Genomic DNA, 18,906 nt, shown 5'->3' with positions numbered 1-18,906 from the left:
AAAGTTGCACCATTATTATTTAGAGTTTACCCCCCCAAATGTGCATGCTGAAAAAGCATTGTGAAATGATTTGCTTTCTACAGCTTGGTTAAAGAGTTAAATGATATTTTGAATTTCTGCTATATTACTTATTAACCCTGGAAGTACTTCTACTGAGAGTCAGATAATTAAGAGATTGGTTTCTGTGCTCTGGAGTCATGGCCATGCCGGAGAGCCGCTCGTGGGAGACAACTGGTGACATTGGTAGGGCGTAAAGGAGAGGCCGGAATGCCCCCCTTCCCAAGAGGTTTTAGTCGCCCCCTCACCCCCGGCTCATACCTGCTGTCCACAAGGCTCCTATGTGGCTGCCATCTTTCTTTCCAGAGAGGAGAGGGCGAATGGAGCAACACCCTTTCCCCTCCGGGCAGACATAATGGCATGGAATAACGCATAGTCCGTTCACTTTTCTGCTCCAAGCCGCTGTTTTCTGCATTAAGTCCTTCTGCTTCTGGGGCCATGGCCGTGCCCGAGAGCCACTCGTGCGGGGCAACTGGTGACCTCGGTTGGGCGTAAAGGACATGCCGGAACGCCCCCCGTCCCATGAGGTTTTAGTCGCTCCTTCACCCCCGGCTCATACCTGCTCTCCACAAGGCTCCCATCTACACAAACCTCTGTGTGTTTAATAGGCTTTGCTGTTGCCTTTGTTTAGGGAGCACAGTCTACAGTTCTCCTGGCTCTGTCCTAAACGATGACTCCTAAGAGTGCAAGGAAAACGGGATACCGTGTACTGAAACCTCTTGGCAATTTAAAATGTTGGTGCCGGAACCCCAGTACTTTTGCACCAGGCACTCAAATCATAAGGTTTTTGCTTTTTCTTTTTTCCTTATGCATTAGGGATTAGGGTTTATTCCTGCCTGAGTATTCAGGATCCACACCTAGCCTTGCTACAAGACCATAAGGGCTGCCTGGGATCAAACCGACATGTGTGTGCAGCGCTTCTGTCCTATGTGCTGTACTATCTCTCTGCCACCACAGGGGATTTGATATCTTGTCTCTCAACTCATTAGACGCTGCCCTATTTCAGTGCTTGCAGATAATTCTAATGGTTCTTTTGAGACTTCAGAGGGACTCAAGGTTTGCTCCTAGATTCTGCACTCAGAGATCACTCCTGTCTGGCGTGAGGGACCAAAGGGGATATCGGGTATTGCAACTGGATTGGCTTTGGGAAACTCCTGCTGTGATCTCTTTCTGGATACATTATTAGCTTTAAAAATAAGGGTCTCTTGCCACCTTTGGTCATTTCTAGATTTATTAATAACTTAGTTTTCTGATATCATGAGGGGCTCAGGTAACTCCATTTGGTGTTAGGCCTAGAGAGACAGTATGGTGAGGAAAGTGATTTTCTTGCAAGCAGTGCACCTGGGATAAATCCCCGGCATCCCATGTCATCGCCGAGCACCAGCAGTGCTGATTTCAGAATACAGAGTCAGGAGTCATCCCTGAGCATTGCCAGGTTAGACCCCAAAAAAGACAAAAACCAACAACATACTGTGCTGATAAACCCCTGTAGGTCATACACAAGGACAGGTCTAGAGTATTTGTGGTATTTTCTGGGTCCACCTATTTGACTCTTTAATTGAAACCTGGGTCTTACCTCTTGAGTAACTATAAATATGTGTTGTTTTGGAAATGGACATTCTGTTCATGCCTTTCAGTAATTTGCCCCGCTATATCAGGAAACACGGGGATTTACCTGTCACCTTTTCCTTGTCACTTATCCCTGCCTCTGTCTCTGTTGTGTCAGGGCACAATGGGATGAAGCCTGCGGTGATCTCCTGCCTGGAAGGAGGAGACCTGAGGTTGGGGAGTAGAGACTTGTGTTTGGGTGAGTGTCTGAGGACCCTTCCTGGCTCAGGGCCTGTGCAGTGTATGGGTGCCCTGAGCATGTATGAAAAACGCTCCTGAGACAGGGGCCTTGGTCTCCTGTATCCTTGTGTCTGTGCCGCACTCGCGCTGCTCTTCATTCCCCTGAACACAGAATGATCCTGTAACTTGCTTCCATGGCTTTCGAATAAGTAAGACCATAACAGAGCCAGTGTGGATCTGAACGATAGTACAGCAGGGAGTGCCTTGCAGTGCCTGAAAGTGACCTGCTCAATAATCTGTTCAATAACCTGGTTCCCCAAACATCACCAGGTAATTCTCAAAAACAAAAACAAAACATAGTGGAGAATTGCCAAGATCCTCACCGTTTCCACTAACTGAATCTTTTCTTTAGTGTAGGACTTTATGGACTTTGAGTACCACAGAGATGTACTCTAAATACATGGCATCATTTTGCTACATTTTTGACAATTGCTTGAACTGCATGTTATGTTCAGTTTCAGAACTGAAACAGCGGTTTCGAGATTTGGCATTACAGCACTTTGATTTGGGAATGCGGACAGCAAGTATGAGTGAGTTGGTAAGATTCGCTAATTCGGAATATATATTATTATGCCAGCGGGAGTGGACCAAGTATGTGATTGTTAAGGTGGAGGGACGGGTTTGGCAGGGAGGAATTCCAAAGCCTGATGCTTGGACCCTTAGCTTCTTTAGGTGCTGAAATCAACCCTGTGTAAAAATGCTGTGAGTTTTCATTTGCTTGACAGTTGTAGTCCTTTAAAAAGCTAATTTGTGGGCCCTGGAGATGGTGCCGTGTGAAATATATTTGCTTTGCATAGGAATGGATGGCCCTTACTCAGCACGCCTTATAGATACCATAGACCCACAGAACTGATCCTAGATACTGCGTGGTGTGCTCCTCCGCCCACCGAACCCCTAATAAATAGAAACTACAAAACAGAAAGAACAAAAAAATTTGTTGATCGTGAAAGCAATCACTTGTGGTGAGAGCTTAGAAATGGCCACGTGGTCTGTCTCAGCTGTGTGACGATGCAGCGTTGTCTTCACACCTTCATCAAAGGTTCCACTCTGAGCTTTAACCAAACCCACTGTGATTGTATTTCATTTTCTCTTGAAATGGATGCATAAGTTTTCTATAGAAGGAATTATTTCCAGTTGTATTCCTTCATTAAGTTAAAGGTGGGAAAAGTCACAGAATTTAATGAATTTGCATCCATCCACTTTGGTGCGTCCAACTTACAGTAACATGAAGTTATTCTATAGAAAGACAATGCATATGTCGGTAATTGCATTCGCTTGTTGCATATGTGAGAAATCCCACTTGAAGGGCTCAGTTTTTTGAGAGGAAGACTCGGTGAATAAGTCAATAATTGGAATCCTCTGCTGTTCTACAGGGAAGCTGCCAGGCTGAGTGGAATGTCTCTGATCCTGCACTCTATGACAATATCTCTAGTGAGCAATCCCACCTTCAGTCCCATGAGGACCCGAAGACATTTGGGATGTCTTCTGAGGGTGATCAGAATGGCGTGTGCTATCTCACTTTGAAGAAGCCCTCCCTTGGAAAAAGTTCCTTGGGTTGTGTTGTTCTCAGTTCACAGTCACAAAATCCCCCAGTCTGGCAGCCACTAGGGAAAGAAGCACTGTTTATAGTGATTCCCTTCCAGCGACAAGCTCTCAACCACAGTCACTGTGGGCAGAACCCATGTAAGTGTAAGGAATGTGGGGGAGCTTCCCCATGTTCTCAGCACTGTGGTGTTCCCTTAGAAAACTACAGTGGACAGAATTCCCAGAAAAGTGAGCACCGAGAACAAAGTGTGAGTCAAGGGTTACTCCATCATGACCATTTGAATATAAATTCCGGAGTGAAACATTATGCGTGTGAAGCATGTGGGAAGGTCTTCAATCAATCATCACATCTTATTAGACATAGGAGAATTCATACGGGAGAGAAATCTCATAAATGTCAGACATGTGGGAAGGCCTCAGATCTTAATAGACATATGAATACTCATAGTGTAGAGAAACTTCATAAATGTCAGACATGTGGGAAGGCCTTTATTCACACCTCATCCCTTAATAGACATATGAATACGCATAGTGGAAAGAAGACTTATATATGTCAGGAGTTTGGAAAGGCCTTTGCTGGAGCCTCAAAACTTACTGTACATAGGAAAGTTCACACTGGAGGAAATTGTATATATGTAAGGAATGTGGGAAGACCTTTTCTGAAGCCTCAATACTTAGAGTACATAGGATAATTCACACTGGACAGAAGACTTTTATATGTGTGGAGTGTGAAAAGGCCTTTACTACACCCTCACAATTGACTGTGCATAGGAGAATTCACACTGGAGTGAAGCCGTATATATGTAAGGAATGTGGGAAGGCCTTTGCTAGAGCGTCAAAACTTACTGTACATAGGAGAATTCACACTGGAGAGAAACCATATAAATGTAAGGAATGTGGAAAGGCCTTTGGGGAAGCCTCAATACTTAGAGTACATAGGATAATTCACACTGGAGAGAAACCGTATATATGTAAGGAATGTGGGAAGGCCTTTGCTGCAGCCTCAAAACTTACTGGGCATAGGAAAATTCACACTGGAGAGAAACCGTATATATGTATGGAATGTGGAAAGGCCTTTGCTGCAGCCTCCAAACTTACTGTACATAGGAGAATTCACACTGGAGAGAAACCGTATATGTGTACGGAATGTGGGAAGACCTTTGCTGTAGCCTCAAGACTTAATGTCGATTGCCTCGAGCAGGCCCCAGTAACGTCTCTTTCATCCTAGCCCTGAGATTATATTCAAGGCTTTTTAGGAGAATGAGACCCATCATTGTTACTGGTATTTGGCATATTTGGTGTGCCACGGGGAGTTTGCCAGACTCTGCCCTGTGGGCAGGCTATATTCGATAGCCTGCAAGTTTGTCCACAGTAGGAATGAGATAATGAGATATCATAAAAAGATGTTTTGATAAGATGTCGCGCGGCCGCATTTGCGGCCGCGTGGTTCCGGGAGCTGCATTTTGTAGTCTCTGAGTCTTGGCCGCTGATGGGATTACACGGCGCCAGGGGGCCAGGTGGTGGGTGTGACCCCACCCATTAAGACTTAATGTACATAGGAGAATTCACACTGGAGAGAAACCATATATATGTAAGGAATGTGGGAAGGCCTTTTATGAAGCCTCAAAACTTGATGGACATAGGAGAATTCACACTGGAGAGAAACCATATATATGTAAGGAATGTGGAAAGGCCTTTGCTGCAGCTTCAATACTCAGAGTACATAGGAGAATTCACACTGGAGAGAAACAGTATATATGTAAGGAATGTGGGAAGGCCTTTTCTAGAGCCTCAAGACTTAATGAACATAGGAGAATTCACACTGGAGAGAAACCATATATCTGCGAAGAATGTGGGAAGGCTTTCTGTCAATCTCGGTACCTTAGGAAGCATAGGAGAATTCACAGTGGAGAGAAATCTCATCAGTGTCAGACATCTGGAATGGCATTCACGTGGTCCTCTTCCCTTTCTAGACACATGAGAATTCATACTTGAGAGGAGCCTTATATATGTGTGGAGTGTGGAAACGCATTTACTACATCCTCGCAATTGACTGTACATAGGAGAATTCACACTGGAGATAAACTTTATATGTAAGGAATGTGGGGAGTCCTTTGCTGTGACCTCAATACTTAATGTACATAGGAGAATTCACATTGGAGATAAACCGTATATTTGTAAGGAATGTGGAAGGCCTTTGCTGGAGCCTCAGACTTAGTGAACATAGGCTCATTCACACCGGAGAAAAACGCTTGAGCACCCTGCAACTCCTAGTTTGGGAACTTGAGTGGCAGGACACGCCAGCTTGTAGGGCGTTTTCCTGCTTGTTATTTTATAACTTTTTCTGTATATCCAGGCATTAGGGAATGTGGAGCTTTTGAGGGATTCATTGGGAGCCGTTCTGCGGTGCAGGTCTCATGGGTGAGGGTGCGTTATCCTGAGGGTCCCTGCAGCCAAGATCGCATCCAGGTCCAAGATGACACTGGAGGGTGGGCACATGAACTTTGGTCCTTGGTGTGAGGGACCTGCAGAGAATGGTGGTCTTGGCCATCTCAGACCTCCCTACTCAGGACTGGCGGGGCCCTGTTTGTAGCCTTTGGACTGGACATAACACTTATTGAACCTCCAGATATGTTCACGGGCAGCCCTCAAAGGAAAGGGACACTTTTGTGGTCCGTCATTTTCATTGGCTCCCGTGCTTGGTTTGGGACTTCGGCGCGTGTCTGCACAAATTAGAAGTTTTTGTCTCTGAAAATTTACTCTTTGGATTATTTTTTTTTCTTTTTGAGTCACAACCAGCGATGTGCATGGGTTTACTCCTGGCTTATGCACTCAGGAATTACTCTTGGCAGTGCTCAGGGGACCAAACTGTTACCGGGATTCAAACCTGGGTTTTTCACGTGCAAGGCAAACATCCTACCTGCTCTGTTCTCACTGCTGCTTAATGGCTATGATCCCAAAGATTCAGAGACAAATCTCGAAACCCAGCAGCTCTTGGCAGAAATGAGTCTGGATCCAGGATTAGGAGAGTAATCCCCGGACAACCCCAGAGGGAATTGGTGCTGTCCCTCCACCTACACCTTGGCGGCTCCTTGGCCACCATCCTCCAGAGGCCATTGGAAAGTCACGTTTGGGCCAGCAGTGACAAGTTTTTTGGTGCTTCACAGGATGGGGGGATGGGGGTGGAGCCGGCCATTTCTTCCCCGCCCCAACAATAACCTAAATCATGCCCACGAACCGCCGCTCTGGCTCCTGATATAGCTGCTTACTTGCCATGATCCCAGAGACTGAGGAGCAAAGCTCGGAACTCAGCAGGCATTGGGAGAAATCCCTCCATATTATTAAAATTTCAAAATTATAAAATCATATGTTATTTATAACCAGCAATAGAAAACAAATTGTCTACAGTTGCCTTTTTGAACTGAGTGCTGGGGTTAAATCCTAAATGTAATAATGGTGGGTCTGGTGTCAAAATATTGAATGTGATCAAAGTAGAGAGAAATATGGAAATTATCTGCCCCCACAGTTAGGGGGAGGGTGTAGAATGGGGGTATACTCGGGGTTTTTGTGGTGGAAAATGGGCACGGTAAAGGGATGGGTGCTTCATTGTATGAACGAGACTTAAACCCAAAAGCTTTGTAACATCACTCAGGGCGATTCAAAACAATGAAATTATCAAAAAAGGGGGAAAAAAGTAAGGTGGAGTTCATGCCGATTTCAGTCAGCCTAATCAATAGCCGAATAAACAACAATAATCCTGCAAGTAATTTTTTCTACTTCCACATGTCCAATTGCAAACAATCCCTTTCTCTTCATCTCTCCCTGACCAGAACATCAGGAAAACTGGCTCTTGGGGGTGGCTACATCGGTATACTTGTTGTTTTTTCTTTTCCTGAAAGGGAGATATTTGAGTATGGGGAAGGTGAGTTTTGCTCAGGGGTCACTCCTGGTGTTCTGGGAAAAATTTATTTAGAAATGCTAGAGCAATAGTACACCAAGTAGGCTACTTGCCTTGCATGTGGCCAACCCAGGAGTCCTCCAGTCCACAACATCTTTGAGTTGCTCACTGGACATTGAGTGCCCCATTCTCATCCCTAGAACAGGTGATGTGAGGGTATGGCATGGGGGGAGGAGTGTCTAGAGTTTTGGTCCAACCCAGTGTTGCTTTCTTTTGGTCCTGCTGGGTGAGTGCTTAGGTGTTGCTCACAGGAGCAGTGTCCATTGGCTTTGTCTCTGGGGTGGCTGCGTGCAAGTCCATCACCTTCTAATATAGTTCCATTGTAGGAGATCAGGATTCCATCCAGTGACTACTGGGGCTCTTCACCCTAAAGTGTTGGTGGAGGCAGGTTCCTCCCTTCTGGAGTGGGGAAAAGGGAGATCCCTGAGAACCCCTAGGGTGCTGCAGTGTCTCAACCTCAGGCCCATTGTATGGAGTGGGATGGCCTCCTCCTACCCTAGTGTGTGCTGGTTCAAGATGCAGTTACCTCTGTCAACATGGCAGTTAGTTTCACCCCAGAGGGATGAACATACCTGATTGCCTCTCAGAGGAATCTCTAAAGGGACGTTATGCTGGTGTCAAAAGAGGAACAAAGATATGGAGGACCACTGACTGATGGTCAGAATGGCCTGTTTAATGTAAAGCTGTTAGCATAACTACAGAACATTGAAGGGTGTTGAGCTATAGGACTACACATAGAGTGACTGATCATTTACAGAGATAAAGCATTTTTGTTTGTTTTTGCTTTTTGGGTTACACCTGGCCATGAACAGGGGTAACTCCTTGCTCTGCACTAAGGAATTTACTCCTGGATGTGATCGGGGGACCATATGGGATGCTGGGAAAAGAACCCGCATCATCCGCGTGCAAGGCAAATACCCTTTCTGCTGTGCTATGACTCCAGCCCCTACAGAGGTAAAGGATTTTGATGTAGACAATTCTGGAGAATTCAAGGAGACACTGTCTCCCAGTGGCTATACAGAGGGATTTCCCAGGGTCAACAGCATTATATTGCTTTCCTCTTTCCCTATCTGCTAGAAAATATTAAAAAAATAAATTTACTTCTTATTAAGAATTGCAAATATGTGCATAAATTAGTAAGAAATATAGATTTAAAAATTTAGTTCTCTGGACTCTGAGGGCAAGGTTGCTGGGCTTCTTCCATATATCCCATACTAGGTCTTCAGACCAGTACAGCTTCTCCTTCAGGAGGTCCTGTCTCTTAAGTCATAACAGCTAATATCAAGACTGTTCTTTCATGCTTTCTAGATTATTCCATTTCGATTCCAGGGTAGCTTTGCTATTTTCCCCAGATCTATCTCAGCCCTGTGTGCGACCTCCCTTTTTGGAGTGTTAGGATGTATGGCAACTGAAGCTTGAGTCAAGTAAATATGACAGGTACCAGGAGTAGATGTATTTCAGGATATGGGACAAATATTAGGAGCATATTAATAGTCTTTCTGTGTTAAGCAAAGAACATTGCTCTGTAGTAAAGTATAAAAGGACTAACGGGAACATAGTATAGGAAGTATTCACTTCAAATACAAAGTTCAGATTCACCTAAGTCATCAAGCCTCACTTGGGGAATTGTAAGCTCAAAGTAAAGGTAAAAGAGAAACTCGGGATTACAGATGCTCCAAAAGCACTGTGAGGAGGGCGCTTTCTTACGCAAAGCAAACTGGGTTCAATCACTGACCTTCCATGGAGCCAATACTACCAGAGGTGATTCCTGAGCGCGTATACAGGATTAACCCTTGAGCATCTCCAAGTGTAACCCCAAAACAAAACTACATCAGTGCTGGGATCTTAGTGGTATCATCTGGGACTCCCTTATTTCACTCTTACATTTAATCCTTGTCTTATTTCTCACTCCCCACCAGTCTTTGGCATATTGAAAGTGGATGTTATGATCATGCCTTTTCAATAGTATGACCAGTTAGACCAGGGACACACAAGGATTACTTGTCGCCTTTTCATTCCTTGTGACTAATCCATTGCTCCGTCTCTTGTGGAGCAGGGCTTTCTGGGGTGAATCCTGCGTTAATTTCCTGGCTGGAAGACGAGCCCTAAAGCCGGGGAGGTGAGGTGTGTGCAGGTGAGTGTCTGAGGACCCTTCCTGGCTGGGTCCCTGTGCAGTGTGTGGGTGCCCTGACTGTGTGTGAAACATGCTACTGTGTCCTCCGGCCACTGGATCAGGCATCTGTGCTGCGCTCAAGCTGCCCTTCACTCCCCGGAGCTGCTCGTTACGGAGAGATCCTGTGCTTTGCTCTCTTGACTTTGTTGTCATTCCTCCTCGTCTGTTGGGTATGTCGAATAGTCCATGAGTTTGAAGACCCTTGTCCCCCCAGCTGAATAACCAGCCTGACTGTACACCTACAGGGCCGGTTACCCTTGCTGGACCCCGCTCTGTCAATCTGACGGCATGCTTATCTGCTTATCTTTGCCTTTGGATCATTGCCATGGTTTTTTGAATATAGGAAGAAATTGAGTTTTCTTTTGTTTTGGGGCCTGAGGATGCTCAGAACTTATTGCTGGTGGTTCTCGTACGTTGCTGTTGGCAATGCTCAAGGATCAACCCCTGTCAGCCTCATGCAAGGCAAATGCCTACCTGCTGTACTCTTGTACGCAGCAAAAATATTTTATTGTGTGTATGTTAAATGGTGAGTATAAGCCCATCGTGAAGCTAATTGTGACCGGATCAGCAGTGCATCTGGGAGGGTGCTCACCTTACAGACACTGCCTACCTTTGATGCCCATCTTCCCCTATGGTATCTCAAGCATCACTGGGTCTGATCAAAAATAAAACCCAAAAGGCTTGTTCGGGAAATGCCGAGCTCCTGCAGCAACACTTCCCGCAGATTTTCCCTTTCTCTTGGCTTGTTTGGACTGTGAGAACCATGTCCCCCACCTGCTCTGCCATTCAACTGCATTCCATTCAATACTGGACTAATCCTCATTGTGCATTTTGTTTGATTTCAGAACTCAAACCACAGGTTCAGGATGTGCCATTACAGCAATTTCATTTGGGAACAGGGGTATTGCATACAAGTGTCCTGTAAGATTCTCTTGTTGAAACTAAATATTATGCTATTGGAGTGCTCAGTGGACCAAGCATGTGACTTGAAAGGTGGGGTCTGACTCCATGCCCACAACCATATCTATGGTCTCAGCACCACAGGAAAAATATCATAGCCTAATGCTGGGACTAGAGGGTCTTTAACCTCAGTGGGTGCTGAAATCTAGAAATTTATTTCATTGTATTCTTTTTTAAGTTTTCATTAAAGTGCCAGAATTTTCAAAATTATTGATAGCTGTACTTACACATACAATAATTCAGCATCAAGCCCTGCAACAGTGTCAACTTCCTTCCACCCATGTTCCCGTATTCCCTCCCAACCTCAGTCCCCACTCCACCCCCACCTGTCATCTGAACAACCACATGACTAAGTTTCAGTGTTTGTGGCTGAGATCTCTTGTTTTCAGTTCTCTTGCATCTGTATTTTGGGTAAGTGGTTACACCTCTCACTTATGTCATTGACATAAATTAATGCCTGATCCCTTTAAACTTCTGTTACTCTTCTGCCCACAGATTTCTTTCCTTCTTTGTCTGGCTTCTCTCTAAACACTGAAATAAGGGATGATTTAGTCAGCCCCTTTTCAATACATTTTCACATCCAGCGTTCTGTATTTCACAGATGAGTGACATCATCCTGTTTTTGTTTATTTTTCTGACTATCTTCACTCAAGACGGTATCTTCCAGTTCCAACTTTGTTGCTGCATAAATGCAGTAATTCTAAAACCTAAAAATATATTTTTATTTATTATTTTTGTTTGCTTTTTGGGTTACATCCATCGATGCTCAGGGATTACACCTAGCTCTGTACTCAGGAAGTATTCCTAGTGGTGCTTGGGGGACCATATGGGATGCCTGGGGTTGAAGCTGGGCCAGCTGGGCCGGTAGGCATGTGTGCAATGCAAATGCCTAGCCCTGTACTATGGCACCAACCCCTCCAAAATTCTTTTGATTCCAGGGTAAATACTGTGACTTTACATTTGATAGACAGCAAGGACAAGTGTGATTGCTGAAATGAACTCGATGGTTCAGCACTAGTGGTTTTGCTTTAGGAAAGGCACTTTCTTGGCACCAGGAAGAAAACTTTGGTTCCATCCCAGCACCCCTCATGGTCCCCATAGCCCCAGGAGCAGGAATCCCTCAGCAATGATGGCGTGACCCTCTCCCCACCTAGTAAATAGAACAAGATAACAAAAAACTCATTGATCCTGGAGAGTAATCTGCTTCGGGTGAGATGTTTTCAAAGGTCTGTCTCAGCTGTGTGGGGATGCTTCATTGCCTTCGCATGTGTATCCCGGGCTCCAAACTGAGTTAGAACCAAACCCAGTCTCAGGCCCCTTTTATTTTCATTCTAAAATGCTGCTTCAAGTTTCTGCAGAGGGAGTTATTTCCACTTACTGTGTCTGTTCTTTGAGTTGCAAAAAAATTTACACAGCTATGTGAACTGCCGTCGGTCTATTTAGCTTGCTGAAACGTTAGGTCCATCTTGCTGAAATGTTAGGTCGTTGCCTGGAAAATCCATTCACATGTCAGAATTGCAATCGGGTCAGGAAAATGTTAGAACCCAACCTACAGGTCTAGAATTTTATGGACAAAGACACTCTCAGGCACAGCATAGTCATTGGAATTCTTCTCTGCTGTTCTTTAGGGTAGCAGCTAGCCCAGGTGGAATTTTTCTGATCATGTGCACTGTGACAAGTTATCGCGTGAGCAATTATGCCCTCAGCCCCATGAGGATGCCAAGACAGGTGGGATGTCTTCTGTGGGTGACCAGAAGGAAGTAAGCGCCCACGCTGCAAAGAAGCGCTCCCCGGGGAAAAGTTACTCGGAGACTGTTCTGCTCACTCCATGGTCCCAGACTGCCCCAGATGAGAAGCCCCTGGACTGTGGGAGAGGAGCACTGTTTATAGTGAGTCCAATTATGTACCCCACAATATATGGAGGCTGGAATCGGACCCAGGTTACCCAAATGAAAGAAAGGACTCACAATCTTTGGCTCTCCATACAGCCTCACCATCATGCCTGAGTACTTCCTGAGTCAGGAGCCCCTCTGCACGTTTCTGGATTCGTGGCCCCCAAACCATGAACAAACCAAATACAATCAAAACAGCCTCAGTAGAGGATTCCTTCACCCCAACGTGGGTGTTTCTGAGCTGTATCTTACTGTCTCTATGCTGCCTCTTCCTCATATAAGAGGGTTGTGTACCCTCAGAACATGGGGTGATGTGGTGTGGGTTGCACATAGCAGGAAATAGTTCTAAACGGTTTGGTCACAGACATAACACAGTAGCTTCAGATGTTTTTAGCTCAGAGTGTCACTGTCACTATTCTCCCATTTTTCATCGATTTGCTCGAGCGGGCCCAGTAACATTGTAAGACTTGATACTGTGTTTGGCATATCGAATATGTCACGGGTAGCTAAACAGGCTTTGCCCTGTGGGCGAGATACTCTCGGTAGCTTGCCGAGAGTAGTGGAGGAATCGAACTCAGGTCAGCCATGTTTGCCGCGTCCCAGGCAAACGCCCTACCTGATTTGCTATTGCTCCAGCCTTGCAGCTTTGCCTTGCTCTGCCCATATCAGGTTCAAACCTCTGCACCCCTCGTGGTCCAGATGCAAAGATGTAGCAGCCCACTGGACCCCCGAGGTGATTCAGCTATGTACCCCACAAGATCTGAAGGCGGAAATCAAATGCTGGTCACCTGTGTGAAAGACTAGCACCTTCACGGCTCTCCTACCACTGCCGCTTTGAAGCTCCATGCCTGATCTTTTAATCACCCCATACTTAACACAGAATCAAATCTAAGGGTAGAAAATTCTTAGAGAAACGGGCCTGAAGAGGGACGGAAACGCCCACAACTCCATCTCATTGCGTTTCAGCATAACTTCCTTGGTCCAAATTTTCCCGTTTTTAAGATTTTCAGCCCTTCTCTGCTGAAATGTTAAGTATGAGGTCATTAAGGATCCAGCACGCAGCTTGGGCCGCTGCAACAGGAGCAAAGCAGATAGGGCTTTTGCCTTGCATCCATAGGACCCAGGTATAGACATAGACTTCCGCTACGACTCTTCAGTCATGTCCATAGTGATTACTGCATGCAGAGCCAGGAGAAGGCCCTGAGCATACCCCGGTGTGGCCAGAACTATAAAGGAATTAACAAGAAAGAAAAGTAAAACACAGAGCTTCAGTTCCTTGATGGCAAATTCTCTCACCGCGAGTTGAAGTTGTCAGAACTGTATAATCTTCCATTCCCCATGTTGGTGTAGAAGACGGTTTGAGTACCCTCATAATGTGGGGTAATGGGGTGTGGGTTGCCCATAACAGGAGACATTCAAAGGGCTCGGTCAAAGGCATCAAAAGGTGTGTTCAGAACTTTTCTTGTACAGAGAGAAAAGAACATAAGATGTAAGAAAATAACATTGCCTTGCTCATTAAAGGCTCAGTTCAATAATCTGCACCCCTCGAGGTTCAGAGACAAAGCTAGGGCAACCTACTCAACCCCCGAGGAGATTCAGCTATCCACCCCACAAAGATCTGAAGGCTGGAATCGAACCCAGATTACTCAAGTGAAAGACAATCAACCGCAGCCTCCCCTACCGGTGCACCTGTGGAAGTGGCTTCCTTGGTCCTTAATTACCCCATACTGAACAGTGAAGCAAACCCAAGGGTGGAAAATTCTTAGAACCCATCCCGGAGAGAAACAGAAACGTCCACAGCCCCATCTCGTGGCGTTTCGGTGGAATTACCGCGGCCTGATTTTTTCCAAGCTTAAGATTTCAGCCCATTTCTTTGCTTCAATGTTAGGTATAGGGTCATTAAGGATCAAGCAGCTGCTTGAGTTTCTGCAGCGGCAGCAGAGCTGTTAGTGCTCTTGGATTTCTTTCACAGGCCTCTTGTTCTTTCTCTGAATCTCCATACAGCCCCACCATCATGCCGGAGTGATTCTTGAATGCAGCTTCAGGAGAACCTCTGCGTGCTGCCGGATTTGTGTCCCCCAAACCCTGAATAAATCAAATAAAACCAAAACAGCCTCAGTCCCTTGATGGAAGATTCCCGCACCCCAACGTGGTGGGTTCTGAGCTGTTTCTTGCTGTATCCCTGACCCCTTTTCTGTGTAGAAGACGGTTGGGGCATCCTCAGAACGCGGGGTGATTGCACGAGGGGGTTGACTATAACTGGGAACCTTTCAAAGAATTGGGTCACAGACAGAGCAAATACAGCTCATAACTTTTCTGGTTCAAAGTGAACAGAACAACGACAATAATCACACCCCCCTTGTAACTGACCAGGTTCAGTCCCAGGTACTCAATGGTCCCCAGAACCCTGCAGGCACACACCAAAGCAGGCACCCCCAAAAAAACCCTCGGAGCCAGAGCTATAGTATAGCTGGTAGGATATTTGCCTTGCATAGAGTCAACCCGTGCCTACTCACTGGCATCCCATATGGTCCCCTAAGTACCATCAGGAGTAATTTCTGAGTGCAGAGCCTGAAATAACTCTTGAGCATTGCTGGGTGTTACCAAAAAAGCAAAACAAAATTCCCTGACAGAAGTGATGTATTTAGAATTTCCAGGGAATCGGACTGCCCAATCTTAGGCTCATTATTCCTGTGTTCATTAAAATTCTTCTTAACACACCCTAGTTCCTCTGATGACTGTTACCTTCACCCCACACATTTGGAGATGCCAGAGTTGAATCTGGCCTCTGCCAGACTCCTTCATCGAGAACAGAAGACATGGGACTTCTCATGTGTATAGGAACCCCAAAACTCAGGATGGAAGATGGCACCCTCAGCAATGTGGGGTGCGGTGATGTGGAGACATGGGGTCTGGAGACCTTTAAATCCGAGTTGGTTGGAGATATCGTAGTGCAGGAAGGCAAGCCTCTCCTGCATCACCCTGTACGCTCTCGGGCAGCTGGCTCTGGATCACAGCCCACTGAATGTCTCTCCACACAGAGGGTGAGAGGGGCGAGCCCCAGGCAGCACAGACACCCGGAGACAGTTCACCAGTTTATTCTCTGACCTGAGGTCCAGCAGGGCACTGCAGGGCCGGAAGTTGCTGGACTCTCATCCCCTCCAGCCCTTGGCGGGTGTAAGCGAGTCGAGTCCACCAGAGGCAGCCTCCTCTTGGCACATGGATCCCTCAACCCCCACTCCACCCCACCTGGTCCACACCTCCATTTCTGGCTATATGATTCAGTGGAGGGTTCAGAGGCAGAGGTGAGACAGCATCTGGAGTTGGGCTGAGGTGGGAGGGCACACAACTAGTCCAGGGGGCCCTACATCGTCTGGAGTCTGACTTTGGTTCCCACACTTGGGGACCCCTCACCTGCCCTTCTCCCAGAAATTTCTGGAGAAGCCAATGAGCAGTCTACCTGGAACAGTCGGAATCCAGTGGTTAACAAGGAGGTCCGGAAGCACCAGATATTTGGGGGAACAGGACAGGAGGCAGATTTAGGTGGGCTGTATTAGCTCTGAGCTTGACAGTCCTTTGTATGCAGTGCAGAGGTGCTAAACTTCCAGCTAAACTTCCACTGTGCTCCCCCAAGAGAGGAGGGGCGAGGCTTGGGGGTCCCCTGGGAGGCTGAAGAAGGAAGGAGATTCCTTTTGTCTGACCATGAAGCAGTTGCAGGAGAAGATAAATGGGGCGGCTGGGAGGACTCATCACCATTAGTGCCCCCGTAGGGGTGTCCCATCTGTACCCACTTCACCTCCGCGACCCCCGAGATTCTCAGCTACTGAAGCAGAGGGCCCCGGTAGAAGCCAAACGTCTGGTGGGGCTGTCTGAATTCAGTGGCTGTGACATCGAGCAGCGACAGGATCCGTCCCTGGGAGCACTGAATTCCAGCAGGGTCTCTGCCCGGCCCCTCCAGAACTGCGGATGTTTGGGCAGGGCATCTCAGGGGCATGACTTGCGGGCGTGGGGACCCCCTCGCGCGCTCCCACCGCCTGCTTCTTAGATCCACCAGTGGTCCTGGGGGACCGGAGTGCGGCCACCGCCATCTGGTTGAGCCCAGGTCCTGGCCCGCAGACCCCCGCAAATGCAGCTCGTGGCCCTGGCCCCAGTGGCCTCAGCCTGGTGGCCGAGTTCTGGCACAGGCAGGCAAAAGTCTGCCGTCAGCAGGGACAGGAAGGTGAGCTGCACGTGCTCACTGGGGCGCCGACCGCGTCCACTTAGGAGAACTGCCCAGGCGGAAGTCCGGGGGCAGTGGTTCACCAGGGGCAGGCCGGCCAGCTCCGGTTCTTCCTCCTGGTTGCAGTTGGTTTTGTTTTTGCACACCTGGCGGTGCTGAGGCATCATTCCAGTCACGCCTCGGGGGGCACTATGGGGTACCCGAGATCAAACTCCGGTTGATGTGTGCAAGACCAGTGCATCCCCGCTGGACATCGCTGGGGCCCGGCTGAAATTTTTCCCTCTGGAGATGCCTGTGCTCTCTCCCCAGCGCGTGCTTCTCTCTAAAACTTTCTAAGTAATTTTCTATAAAAACTATCTTGTTGGAGCCCGAGTATTGATATGGTAGGTAGGGCACACAGCAGACCAGAGTTCGATTCCTGGCATCACATTGTGTTCCCCTGAGCACAGCCAGGAATAATTCCAGGACAGAGAGCCAGCCCTCAGCCCTGAGTATTGCTTGGTGTAGCCCAAAAAGGAAAAGAAAAAAGAAAACTATCTTGTTTCTCACACACTACACACACACACACACACACACACACACACACACACACACAATTTTAAAAAAATCAAGCTGAGCCTCTCAGACTCTGAGCTTCAGCAGAGTCTGTTCCAGCAGCTGGCACACTTGTCCCTGTTCTCCCAGTCCCTGACCCCAGTCATTACTCAAGCCTCAGTCAGTTTGCACCTTGTCGCCAAGCCTTTGGATCCTTCCAGCACGTATGGCCCCCAAACTGCCACCATGTCTGTAGGTCCCCCGCCCTCTCCCATGAGCCAGTCTCTCTTCCCAGCCTGCCCGAGTCCCAACGACATGACTGACCTTCTTCCCTCGACGGAAGGAGCTGTACCAGCTTCCTAGCTTCTCCCTGGACCATGAGGCCAGTTTCACCTGGGGGACACAGGGAGTCAGCGGAACACAGGTTTTGGGTACCTCCTACCAGCGTGATTTTTATGAGGGGGGGGGTCAATTCCTATGCAGCGCTAAGGGGTTTGTGGGCCCCTCCTGGTGAGAGGTGGTTGTTCAGACCTTGAGGTACTGAAGGTCTCCAGTGTAATACCTGTGTGCGGGGGACATGTGGTTCCATGGATAAAACTCAGTCTTTGCACGTGCCAGGCATGCGCCCCACCTACTGAACTACCTCTCCAGACCCTGCCCTGGCCCTTGTGGCCTTGTCATCCCAGGGTGGAAACTGGAGGCATCTGGGTCTCCCACCGTGCTAGTGGGCTTCAGGAAAGGTTTGATCCAGCACACACTCTCAAGCAATGATGGACAGATGGATCTTGTGGGCAAATGCCCCTAGTTCTCGGCCCCCTCTATGCCGATGTGGAGCAATTCCCAAGTGGTGTCTGCCTCACACTGTCTCTCAGATGTCCCCAGTGAATCTGAGTACACCCAACGATGACAATGTAACCAAGCTCCCTTGGGGCCACTTCTCTCAGCTTGTCACCACCCACCATCCCCCTCTTGCCCTCGGGGCGCTAGATTATACTGGAGACTCCTGCCTTGTACACAGCTGACCTGGGTTCCATTCCTGGAATTTCAGAGGTTTCCTAGAGCCCTGCCAGGAGCCCTGCAAAAGGCTTGGGTACAAGGTGCAAACAGACTTTCCCTGAGCATTGCTACATGTGATCTGAAGACAAAGAATTATTAGTATTAATTTTGTATGCAGATCATACCTGGCAGTGCTCAGGGATCACTCCTGGCGGGTCTGAGGGACCCTTCAGAGTACTGGGGATCCAGCCAGGACCAGCTGCATGCAAGGCAAGCACCTCCCCACTGAACTAGCTCTCTGGCCTCCCATTTGTTTGTTCTTTAAAAAAAAAGGTTTTATCTGGACGCTCTCAGGAAGGAGAGAGAGATACAGAGAGAGAGAGAGAGAGATGCTAGAGAGAACACGTTGGACGAAAGTAGAGCAAGCCTGGGACACAAATGTGCCTATTCGGGTAGAAGGACTTTTCTCAGGAGCCGGGGGAAAGCTCAATGTGACAGCACAGAGGGAAGGGCGCTGGCCGTGCATGCCACTGACCTGGGTTCGATCCCAGGATCCCACAGGTCCCCCAACCACTGCCAGGAGTGAGTCTTGACACAGTGCCGAGGTGCTTGTAACTATATCTCACGGTGATTCAACTAAAAACACACACATACAAAAAAAAAAAAACCTTGTTGAATGTGTGAGTCTCTCCCTTCTGGCCCTTAAATACATCCCCGAGGACTG

At 47.5% G+C, this 18,906-nt stretch overlaps 1 protein-coding gene across 1 annotated transcript; it reads left to right on the top strand.

Moving 5' to 3' along the window:
- Nucleotides 1-495: 495 nt before the first annotated feature.
- LOC130022193 (zinc finger protein 239-like) lies at nucleotides 496-15,990 on the top strand. The gene is made up of 4 exons (XM_056112953.1): nucleotides 496-548; nucleotides 4,129-4,553; nucleotides 5,006-5,356; nucleotides 15,863-15,990. Exons 1-4 carry the CDS (start codon nucleotides 496-498, stop codon nucleotides 15,988-15,990), a joined length of 957 nt encoding a protein of 318 aa, XP_055968928.1.
- The last annotated feature ends 2,916 nt before the right edge of the window (nucleotides 15,991-18,906 follow it).

Source organism: Sorex fumeus, unplaced genomic scaffold, assembly GCF_029834395.1.
Source record: "Sorex fumeus unplaced genomic scaffold, SorFum_2.1 ptg000019l, whole genome shotgun sequence".
Lineage (NCBI taxonomy): Eukaryota > Metazoa > Chordata > Mammalia > Eulipotyphla > Soricidae > Sorex > Sorex fumeus.
The sequence above is the reverse complement of the archived record's forward strand: the minus strand, read 5'-3'. Positions and strand labels throughout refer to the sequence as shown.

Excerpts from the sequence above, each read along its gene's own strand:
- LOC130022193 (XM_056112953.1), top strand. The coding sequence starts at position 496 with ATGGCCGTGCCCGAGAGCCACTCGTGCGGGGCAACTGGTGACCTCGGT. Across the intron at positions 4,554-5,005 it reads AGCCTCCAAACTTACTGTAC|ATAGGAGAATTCACACTGGA; the intron begins ATAGGAGAATTC and ends GACTTAATGTAC. Across the intron at positions 5,357-15,862 it reads GAAGCATAGGAGAATTCACA|AAATTTCTGGAGAAGCCAAT; the intron begins GTGGAGAGAAAT and ends CCCTTCTCCCAG.